The 12,267-nt window shown below is 38.4% G+C and overlaps 1 protein-coding gene across 1 annotated transcript; it reads left to right on the plus strand.

Moving 5' to 3' along the window:
- The first annotated feature begins 9,728 nt into the window (after positions 1–9,728).
- Positions 9,729–12,216, plus strand: LOC115977993 (zinc finger MYM-type protein 1-like). The gene is made up of 3 exons (XM_031100024.1): positions 9,729–10,342; positions 10,758–10,934; positions 12,093–12,216. Exons 1-3 carry the CDS (start codon positions 9,729–9,731, stop codon positions 12,214–12,216), a joined length of 915 nt encoding a protein of 304 aa, XP_030955884.1.
- Positions 12,217–12,267: the final 51 nt, after the last annotated feature.

Genomic DNA, 12,267 nt, shown 5'->3' on the forward strand with positions numbered 1-12,267 from the left:
AGAGACTTGTTAAGCCTACATTTTAATGGATCAAACTATTGACCAATGGAACCCGCTTCAGTCTTATTCGGTCCTATTCGGTCTATTTCTGTTTGTTCGGGCTTATTCAGTCCACTTCGCTCTATATTTGGTTCACTTTGGTCTATTCGGTCCACTTTAGTCCACTTCAATACTATACAGTCAATTCTATCCACTTCGGTACTATTCCGTCTATTCTGTCCACTTTGATTTTCATATAAGCTTGTGTGATAGAAGCGTTACAATAGGTTTGCCACTGATGGAGCTGTAACGACCAAACGATTCTCGCGGTAATAACTCTTTATATAACGTATTCCGAGTCAACACTACCCCGTCTCTCTGTAAACGCAACTGAATGAAAATGACAACAGCGAAGAAGAAGTTGATGTCATCGGCGCAATGCAGGGGCGAAGAGGAAGCCACAGAAGAGTTCCAAGACGATAACGATTGATGATTCCCTTGTCGAGGCAACTACCAGGTCTCTATTTTGTGGGTTTTCTTTTTGTTTGTTGATGATTTGGGTTCCCGTATCTAAAATTTCTGGACTTGCTGTATCCAATATCCTTTGTCTTCTGCAAAAGACAGCACTTTTTTCTGTCCACAACAAAGTGACCACTTAAAGCGTTTCGGCTTCTAACTCACTAGCATAAATGAGGGAGAGACCATTATAGTGTCAGAAGACCGTTATAGTTTGCATCTTCTAGGGTGGATTTCCTGTAAGTGTACATCCAGGTTTACTGATGAGACTGTCGTTATCAAGTTCTGGAAGTCGTAAGATGCTTTTGTCTTTTATGTATTCAATTTGATTTGGAAACTATGCTATTTTGTTTTCTTCGAGCAGAATTCCTTTTTTTATATTTTATTGACAGTATTGGTTGGCTGTCAATATTGTTAGAGATATATTAGCCCATTAGTATAGGCCCAAGCCTAATTCTAATGGGCTAATATATTGTCAAAGATTCGGCCGCTTTTCCACGCGCTATCTGTGTTGCTCCGATCATCTCACCGCCGCAGTCATCGGATTCGTCTTGCTCCGATCTACATCACCGGCGAGGAATCAGCATCATCAGGCGTGCCACGCGCCCTCACGCGCCGACAGAAGTTTCGGCGAAGATTGGACCACGCGCTCACGCGCCTCACGCGCCGCTGGGACATCTGTTGACATCATCGCTGACATCATCTCTGCCACGTCGTCATCTACGTCAGCCTTAGCTGACGTCATCCGATAACGTCATCTTGCTGACGTCATCACTGGAGTTGACCTTTGACCGTTGACTTTGACCGTTGACCGTTGACTTTTCTGCAGAGTTGACTTTTTTGCAGTCCAGGTGCTCCTTACCCAGTTTTTCGCGTAGATTTCGTTTTTGCAGTCTATTTTTGCATATTTTGCTTCAAAATGAAGAATAAGGACAAGTCTTCTTCCTTTTGCAACAATCGTCGCCAACAATCCAACAAACGTTTTTGCAATTTTTGCAAACGTTTTGGCCATAATATTGAGACATGCTATCAACGCAACAAATCAGTTGTTTCCATTTCTGCTGCTACTGTTGCTAACACTGAGAGTGTCCAACCTATGGCTCCCGTCTCTGCAAAGTCTCAGTCTTCTGGATCCACTTTCACCATTTCCAGAGATGACCTTATAAATATCATCGCCAATGTCATTCGTATGGTTGGTAATGCATCTTATTCCTCTTCTCTCTCAGTTTTATCTGGTATGTCTCCTACCTCTTGGCTTATGGATTCTGCTTGTTGCAATCACATGACACCTCACTCGTCCTTATTTTCTGACCTTAAACCTGCACCACACCCTCTTAATATTCGCACAGCAAATGGTTCCACAATGTCTGGTCATAATATAGGTTCCGTTGCGACCTCCAATCTCTCGGTTCCTGGAGTCTTTAATGTTCCTGACCTTTCTTATAATTTGTTTTCTGTTGGACAATTAGCTGAGTTGGGTTATCGCATTATCTTTGATTATTCTGGGTGTATTGTGCAGGATCCGAGGACGGGACGGGAGCTTGGGACTGGTCCCAGAGTTGGGCGTATGTTTCCTGTGGACAACCTTCGTCTTCCACTTGTTGCTCCTGTTTCTGTTGCTGCAGCTGCTACAGCTTCTTCAATTCCTTCCCTTGCACTTTGGCATGCTCGTCTTGGTCATGCATCTTCCTCTCGGGTACAACAATTAGCTTCTAGAGGTTTGTTAGGTTCAGTGTCTACAAAAAATTTTGATTGTGTTTCGTGCCAATTAGGAAAACAACCAGCTTTGCCTTTCAATACTAGTGAATCAATATCCACTGATATCTTTGACCTTATTCATTCTGATGTTTGGGGCCCTTCCTCTGTCTCTAGTATTGGTGGGTCTCGATATTTTGTTGTCTTTGTTGATGATTACTCTCGCTATAGCTGGATTTTTAATATGAAACATCATTCTGAATTATTGCAAGTATATTCTAATTTTGCAAAAATGGTTGAAACTCAGTTTTCCAAACGCATCAAAATTTTTCGATCTGATAATGCTCTTGAATATACTCAATATGCTTTCCAAGCTGTTTTGCATTCCTATGGCACTGTTCATCAACTAACTTGTCCAGGTACCTCTCAGCAAAATGGTAGAGCCGAACGGAAACTTCGTCATATTCTTGACACTGTTCGTGCTCTCCTTCTCTCTGCCAAAGTTCCTGCTCCTTTTTGGGGCGAAGCTGCTCTTCATGCTGTTCATGCTATTAATCGCATTCCGAGTCCGGTTATCCAAAATCAAACTCCATATGAGCGCCTTTTTGGGTCATCTCCAGACTATCACCACCTTCGCTCCTTTGGTTCTACTTGTTTCGTTCTTCTTCAGCAACATGAGCATAACAAACTTGAGCCTCGGTCAAGGCTTTGTTGTTTTCTTGGCTATGGCGAAACTCAAAAGGGGTATCGGTGTTATGACCCTGTCTCTCATCGTCTTCGTGTTTCCCGCAATGTTGTCTTTTGGGAACATCGCCTCTTTGTCGAGCTCTCTCACTTTCGTGCCTCCCTATCTTCCTCCTCTGTTTTAGATCTTTTTCCAGATGAGGCACATATTCCTTCTGTAGCTGCTCCTGATCCTCCTGTAGTTGCTTCTGATTCTCTTGTAGACTTCTCTGTCCAACCACCAGATATCACTGATCCCTTTCCTAGTTCACCCTTTAATGAACAGGTGGAAGATGAACAGGTTGAAGACGAGCTACCCAACCCCAACACTGAGCTTGGGTCCCCTGCTCCTGCTCCGCCTGAAGATCTTGCACAAGACATTCCACCTCGTCACTCAACTCGAGTAAGATCTATTCCTGCACATTTACTTGACTATCATTGTTACACTGCTCTTGCTACACTACATGAGCCTCACACCTATCGTGAGGCTTCCACTGACCCTTTATGGCAGATTGCAATGAAAGAGGAACTTGATGCATTATCTAAAAATCATACTTGGGATTTGGTAACACTCCCTCCCGGGAAATCTGTGGTTGGTTGTAAGTGGATCTACAAGATTAAGACTCGCTCTGATGGGTCCATTGAGCGCTACAAAGCTCGTCTTGTTGCAAAAAGTTTTACACAGGAGTATGGGATTGATTATGAAGAGACCTTTGCTCCGGTTGCTCGTATCTCATCTGTCCGTGCCCTCTTAGCTGTTGCTGCTGCCCGTAAATGGGATCTTTTTCAGATGGATGTCAAAAATGCATTCCTGAATGGGGAGTTAAATGAAGAAGTTTATATGCAACCTCCTCCTGGTCTCTCTGTTGACTCAAACAAGGTTTGTTACCTTCGACGTGCTCTTTATGGCCTTAAACAAGCTCCACGAGCTTGGTTTGCCAAATTCAGCTCTACCATCTCTCATTTGGGTTACATGGCCAGTCATTATGATTCTGCCTTATTTCTTCGTCGCACTGACAAAGGCACTATTTTACTTCTCCTGTATGTGGATGATATGATCATAACTGGTGATGACCTCAGTGGCATTCAAGAACTCAAGGGTTTTCTCAATCAGCAATTTGAGATGAAAGATCTTGGACATCTCAGCTACTTCTTGGGTCTTGAAATCACTCATTCTACAGATGGACTTTATCTTACTCAAGCTAAGTATGCTTCTGAACTCTTGTCTCGAGCTGGACTCACTGATAGCAAGACTGTTGACACTCCAGTTGAGCTTAATGCGCATCTGACTCCCTCAGGGGGGAAACCATTGTCTAATCCCTCTCTTTACAGACGATTAGTTGGCAGCCTAGTTTATCTCACAGTTACTCGTCCAGAAATCTCCTATGCTGTTCATCAGGTGAGCCAGTATCTGTCTGCTCCACGATCAACTCACTATGCTGCTGTTCTGCGCATTCTTCGATACCTGAAGGACACCCTCTTCCATGGCCTTTTCTACTCAGCTCAGTCTCCTCTTGTACTCCGTGCATTCTCTGATGCTGATTGGACAGGAGATCCCACTGATCGCAGGTCCACTACAGGTTATTGCTTTCTCCTTGGTTCTTCTTTGATTTCTTGGCGAAGTAAGAAACAAACCTTTGTGGCCCGCTCTAGTACTGAAGCAGAATATCGTGCCCTTGCTGATACCACATCTGAGCTCCTTTGGCTACGATGGCTTCTTAAGGATTTAGGTGTGTCCACATCCTCTGCTACTCCCCTTTATTGTGACAACCAGAGTGCCATTCATATTGCTCACAATGATGTCTTCCATGAACGGACTAAACACATCGAGATTGATTGTCATTTTATTCGTCATCATCTTGTCCATGGTGCTCTCAAGCTTTTCTCCGTCTCCTCCAAAGATTAACTTGCAAATATCTTCACCAAGTCACTTCCTAAGGGACGCACTCGTGATTTGGTTGACAACCTCAAGCTGGTCTCACATCCACCTTGAGTTTGAGGGGGGCTGTTAACGTATATTATGTTATGGGCTTTAGGCCCAACTAGGTTACTTGTATAGCACACTTGTACTTGTACTACACTTTACTTGTACCGCACACATAGGTCTCCTATATTAAGGCACTGATGTATATTCTTTAATTTATGAAATACAATACAATCATTCAGTATTTCTAACATGGTATCAGAGCCACCTTCCTGTGGCCATGGTTTTCTGTCCTTACGGTATATTTAAGAGCAATCTTTGTCTTCCTCGGTGTTTTTTTTTTCGCTGCATTCATCTTCTTTGGCTTCCTACTGCTGCCGTCAAAACTCTCCGGTATAGTCAAGTCACCGTTAGAAGTCGCATCAACACTGCAAGACCATTGCCTTCCTCAAACTACCGTCATAGAGCCAAACTTCATTCAAGGGATCTTCTCAACCTTATCAAATCTCAAGATTTCATCAAGCTTCCATCTTGAGTTTGAGAGGGGGTGTTAGAGATATATTAGCTCATTAGTATAGGCCCAAGCCTAATTCTACTTTGTGTGCAAGCCAAGTCTCCTACTTGTACTAGAAGTCTATTAGTCTAGGGTTTAGTCTACTATATATACACATGTTATGATTCATTGTAATACAGGATTTGTACTACACTCTAATATATTATTGATGTAGCCCTTTAGGGTTTCCTCCGTGGATATAGGCCGTCAGGCTGAACCACGTAACCCCTCGTGTGTTATTGTGTTCTACACTTTATACTTTCGCTTCCGCATCTATACTAGCATATTCAACATGGTGTATCAATGCTAATATTTAACAAATATGATTGAAGCCTCAGTTTCATGAAGTGTGGTTATATATTTGAATCTTCCATGATTGTAGATTAATGAAATTATAGCATGTTCTGTTTTCCTGTCAATTGACATTTTTATAGCTTATGCGTCATTCACCGCTTGAAGTTACAGTTTACTAGTTTACGTCTTTGTTTATTTGGTTCTCAATAATATCTTTACTCCTCTATTTTCTTAAGGTCCCTCCCCCTTGGAGGCGGGCCATCTAAATCCATTCATAATTGAGTTTGAGATATAATGCATCGTTTGTATATGCAGTTTCTTCAACGAGTATTCAGTATTGACACCATCGTGAAACCTCTTCCACCTGCCATGGCCTACAATGTTTCCCGTAACTTGAACTTCTTCACACGCATTTTCACTCAGTTCTTTGGTAAGTTTTGATATCTTTGTGCATTTTATGGGTAGCAGAGAAGAAGGAAATAGTACAATTTCTATATAACAACTAACAAGACAACATCGTCACTCTTAAATAGTTTTGAGGATTCCTTTTAAGTCCCCGCCTCCTCCCCTTTTCACTGAGCCTAGAGTCGTGGTATATCTGCATCATAATGAGTATGCTTGTGAAGCTTCTGAACCATTTTTAATGCATTTGGGGTTTTCAAGTCTATAATTTCATTGGAAATAAAAGTTTTAATGGGTTTGATTCCTACATCTTTTTGGACAGGAATATAAATTCAGGGAGACAGATAGTTATTTGTCTGTCTATATCTCAAATAAATATATGACCAGCAAATTACTAAATAGATATTAAAATATAATTGGTTTATAGAGATTCTCAATGTCCAATCAAGTATTTTAGCTTGTAAAACTTTTAAGCTCAGAATTGGCTGATATTGCACCTGAACCTCTCAATCAATATTTAACCTTGTACATATGATTGCATCCAAGTTCATTGAGGATTAGGTCCCTTTGATGGGACCCAAAATAAAATTAATAGATATATGGCATTTAGTTTAGTGCTTTTGATGATGGGTCTTCTTATTTGAACGACTCAATCTTAAGATTGTAATCCAAAGTATCCAAATTGCGTGCCATATGGTTTTTGAACCTCTTGAGAGAGACATAGGCAGAGAATTTCAAATATATTTGGAGCTATCTTTTTCAATATATTACGTAACAAGTTATAAAACTATCTATATGTATTATTTAAACAAGTCACATGACTTGTTAAAAAAGTCATGTGACTAAACCAACATATAATGGGCTGAAAAAGGGGAGCATATCACCTCCATATTTATAATGTGCAATTTCTGCAATTCAATTTAGCTTGTCCAATTTTTCTCCAAAAAAAATAATAATAAAATTAGTTTGTCCAATCAAAATTAAACACAAGTTAACTCCATCCCAACAAAACTAATATAATTTTTTTCTTCTCAATTAACTCAAGACTCTCCCATCCATCTTCTTCTCATCACTCTCCCATTAACCCCAGTGGCGGCGCCACGTACAAGTCAGGGTGTTCCCAGGAACACCCTGACCTGAAAAAAATTAAAAAAAAAAAAATTTATATTTAATCTATGCTAGGAACACCCTCATCCCAAAATTAGGAACACCCTGAATCAAAAAATTAGGAATACCCTCAAATTAAATAATTAAAAAAAAAAATTATCTATCCTACTTTCAAGCCAAAAAAAAAAAAAAAAACCCAAAAAAAATTTTGAACTAAAATCTGAAAAAAAAAAAAAAAAAAAAAAAATTGTTAACAGAACCAAGCCCACTACCCACGGCAAGCCAAGCCCACGGCAAACCCGGAAAGCCCAACATAATACGGAGGTAGCAAAACCCATGAATTCTCACCCAAAAAAAAAAAAAAAAAAAAAAAAAAAAAACAGAGCAAATCAGAAATCAAACCACGGTCACGTCGTTGGCAGAGATCAAGACAGACAGTCTATACTCTATACAAGGCAAAAACAAATCAAACCCCATTACCCAACACTGCAATACAGAGGCGTTTGTCAAAAAAAAAAGAGAAACCAAATACAGAGCAAAAGAGAAACAAAATACAGAGCAAAAAAGAAACCCCAAACCCAGAGCAAACCAAACCCACGGTGGCGCCGCCACTGCTCACAAGCGCAGCTCGCTCCGTGACCTCCGCCGCTCCTCGTCTAGTCGTCGTCGCTCGTCTCCCGCCGTCGTCGCTCGTCGCTGGCCCGTCGTCGCAGATCAGAACGGTCTCACCGCCTCAGCTGTTCCGCCGTCGTCGCTTGCCCGTCGCCAGTCGGCCTCAAGGTATTTCGCCCCCTTTTTCTCTCTGACTCTCTCTCTCTCACACTGAAATGAAAACCATGAAATGATGAAATGCAAAAGTCTGATGCCTCTCTCTCTTTTTATTCAGTCTTTAAGTCATTAACTCTCTCTCTCTCTTTTGAAATTTGAACTGGAATAATCTGATTGGCTGGCTGTGCCGAATCTTTACTCTTTCTTTTTTCTTTTTTTTTTTTGGGAACCAATCTTTACTTTTAACTTTATTTTGTTTTTTTGTCTGTTTTTTTGGCTTTATCTTATAGCTTTATTCGTTGCTTTTGTCTGTTGGGCAGTGACTCAGTGTGTTGCTGATTAGTAATATGTATTGTGATTGTGAAATTTTCTGATTGGCAGGTTGTGATTGGGGGATGATTTGTGCTTGTCTGTTGAGTGGGGTAGGGATAAATGGGCTGATGGGCAGTGGGCACATGGGGCCGGATAGTAAATGATAATTAAAGCAGTGTAATGTGTTGCACATTACACTGCTTTTATTATGCTGCACATGAGATGTATAATGTTTAGTTCTTTTAGTGTAATGTGCACAAAGAACTAAACAATATAACAAATTAAAGTAATATAATTAATAACAAATAAATTAAAGTAATATAGTTTATTGTTACGCTAAACAATAATAATTAAAACAGTATAATTAATCAATGCATTATAAAAGACAAATAAATTAAATTATGTTAGGCTAAATAATAATTAATAATTTTATAATTAATGAAACAATAATGTAACAAATTATAGTTTATAAAAAACAAACAAATTAATAAAACAACTAAACAACAATAATTAATAATTTTATTAATATTTCAAATAAACTTATAGTTTTTTGTTTATTCTTTTGCTAGAATTATGGACAAATATTTGATAAGAAAACCACGTACCCAAGATTCAGCTCCTGCACAAGATTCATCTTCATCTTCTAAGTGAATTCGTGTTGACTTTAACTTAGAGAATCTTCCTTCAGATCCTGGGCTACGAGAAAAAATATCATCTTATCATCCTAATGATCATGATGAAATAAGAAGATATTATTTAACAAAAGACCCTTGTCAACCTGTTTTACACAGTGATGATTACCCTATATCTTTTTTTTCTGGAAAGCCCCGTCGATTTTTATCCAAATGGTATAAAGATAGACATTGGTTGGAATATAGTATAGACAAAGATGTAGTATTCTGTTTTTATTGCTACCTATTTGGACAAGATGTTGGTAAGCAAGGGGGAGGTGACACTTTTGTAACGAAGGGATTCAAACTTTGGAATCAGAAAGATAAGTTAAATTCCCATGTTGGAGGAGTTTATAGTGCTCATTACCAAGCTGTCCAGAAGGGTAATGATTTGTTGAACGAAAAGCAACACATTCAAAGTGTTTTTGTTAAGCAATCAAATCAAGATAAAATTGACTATCGGATTCAATTAAATGCAATAGTTGATTGCATAAGATTCCTTTTATGCCGGGGATTAGCTTTTCGTGGTCACGATGAATCTCAAGGTTCAAGTGATAAAGGAAATTTCCTTGAGCTTGTACAATTTTTGGGGGATCACAATGAATCTATTAATGAAGTGTTGCAAAAAGCTTCGAAAAATTGCAAGCTTACCCACCCTGACATTCAAAAAGATATTGTGAATGCAATTGCACGTGAAACATCCAAAGCCATCATCAAGGATCTTGACAATGGGTTCTTTTCAATATTAGTTGATGAGTCACGTGATATCTCAGTGAAAGAACAAATGGCTCTCGTTCTTCGTTATGTGAACAAAGAAGGCATTATTATAGAGCGATTCCTTGGTATTGTACATGTAGCAAGTACTACCGCTTTGTCACTCAAGCATGCTATTGAATGTTTACTTTGTGAACATAATTTGAGTTTATCGAACCTACGTGGGCAAGGTTATGACGGGGCTAGTAATATGCAAGGTGATATCAATGGTCTCAAAACTTTAATTTTGAAAGAGAACAAGTCAGCATTTTATGTCCATTGTTTTGCTCATCAACTTCAATTGACACTTGTTGCTGTTGCTAAAAATCACATTAACATTGCTGAATTTTTTTATGTGGTTAGTAATTTAGTAACTGTTGTTGGAGGTTCTTGTAAGAGACGAGATGCTCTTCGAGATACACAATTTGCCAAAATTAAAGAAGATTTAGAGAATGGTGTTCGTAGAAGTGGGCAAGGTTTGAATCAAGAGACAAATCTTAAACGTCCTGGTGATACACGTTGGGGATCATATTATGGGACCATTCTCAGTTTGATTTTGATGTTCTCTGCAATTGTTGATGTGCTAGAGATTATTGAAGAAGATGGCCTCTCCGACCAAAAAGTTGAAGCTCGATCTATTATGAGGTCAATTCTTTCTTTTGAATTTGTCTTTGCTCTACACTTGATGAAAAATATTTTAGGGATCACAAATGAGTTGTCAATAGCATTACAAAAAAAAAAATCAAGATATAGTAAATGCTATGGATCTTGTTAAAGTGTCTAAGTAACGGTTGCAAGTGATGAGAGATGATGGATGGGCATCTTTATTGGCTGAAGTATCTTTATTTTGTACCTCACATGATATTCCTATCTTGGACATGGAAGCGATATTTGTAGTTAATGGGAGGCCGCGGCGCAACACCCAACAAAATACAAATTTACATCATTATCGTGTTGAGCTATTCTACACAGTCATAGATATGCAACTTCAAGAGCTTAACAACCGTTTTTCTGAGGCGAATACTGATTTGCTACTTTGTATGGCTTGCTTGAATCCAAGTAATTCATTTGTGGCTTTCGATAAGGAAAAGTTGATACGTCTAGCTAAGTTCTATCCTTCTGATTTTCTTGGGACAGATATTTTGGCACTTGACTCTCAACTGCAGAATTATATTTTTGATATGCGCAGCAATGACTTCTTTTTAGAGCTTCAAGGAGTTAGTGAATTTGCTGAAAAGTTAGTGAGTACAAGAAAACACGAGACTTATCCATTAGTCTATTTGGTAGTGAAGCTAGCTTTGACCCTTCCAGTTGCTACTGCAACAGTAGAAAGAAGTTTTTCAGCAATGAAATATGTAAAGAATGAACTGCGCAATCGAATGGGAGATCAATGGATGAATGATTGCTTGATTGTGTATATTGAAAAAGATGTAGCTTGTAGCATTGATAATGAGACTATTATGCAACGATTTCAAAATATGAAAACTCGTAGAAAGCAATTGTAAATTCTATGTATTTGTGTATTTTTTGATTGTTGTTATTGTCAATATATAAAATTTTCTTTTTATTATATTGTGTAATTTATGCTTATTGAGGAACACCCTGAAAAAATTTCCTGGAGTCGCCACTGATTAACCCCAATCTCCCATTAACCCCAATGACCCCTCTCACCTCTCTTGCCCTTCAGTCCTCCATAATATCCAAACCCAAACATCCCAACTGTTCAAACCCACACCAATTTCCTTGCTTCTTGATGTGTGGGTGTACATAAATCTATATAATATAAAAAATCCAAAGCATAACATTTATTATTATTATGCACTAGTTGAATCACATCAACGTAGGATTTCAGTCCATTTCGATCAACATAGGTCCACTTCAGTCCATTCGGTTCAATTTGGTCCATTTTGTTCTACTTAGGTCCATTCAATCTATTTTGGTCTATTATGGACTAATTAAACCTTAAATTGATTCTTTTTTAAAGTTGTCTTTTTGGATTTTGAGCTTAAAATTTCTTTTTCCTTTTTCCTTAATTTTTAGATTGAAAAGCATGAAATTTTATTTTATTTGAGCCTAACTCTTTAGTTTTTGACTTTTTTAAAAAAGAAGAGTTCTTGTGCTTAGAATTAAATGCATATTTATGTTTCACAAGTATAAAATCCAAAGAGAGAAGAATGTGAAATATTTTTACCAATTTATGAATTTTTTTTTCAAGATATATACAATATCTAAAAAAAAAAGTTACAATATCAAGTATTGTAAATAAAAAACAAAAAGTCGATATGGAAAATATCTGTGAATTATGGGTCTTGTTGATCCACTCCAATATCGATGACAATTCTACCTTTCAAACTTGATAACTTTATGATTGCTAAGATTTTCATTTTTCAACAAGGTTGTGCACGCCAAAAGTAAATTATACAGAGTCAGACACTTGCCTTGCTGTCTCTGTGCCGCATGTCCATATGGTCCACTGTGGTTTTGCCCTTATGTTCACGTATAACATGTCGACATTCTGATCCCAATCCCTTTTCTACTTTTTACTGAATTGATCCCAATCCCATAAGGGA

Source organism: Quercus lobata, chromosome 2 (assembly GCF_001633185.2).
Source record: "Quercus lobata isolate SW786 chromosome 2, ValleyOak3.0 Primary Assembly, whole genome shotgun sequence".
In the NCBI taxonomy this organism is placed as follows: Eukaryota; Viridiplantae; Streptophyta; class Magnoliopsida; order Fagales; family Fagaceae; genus Quercus; species Quercus lobata.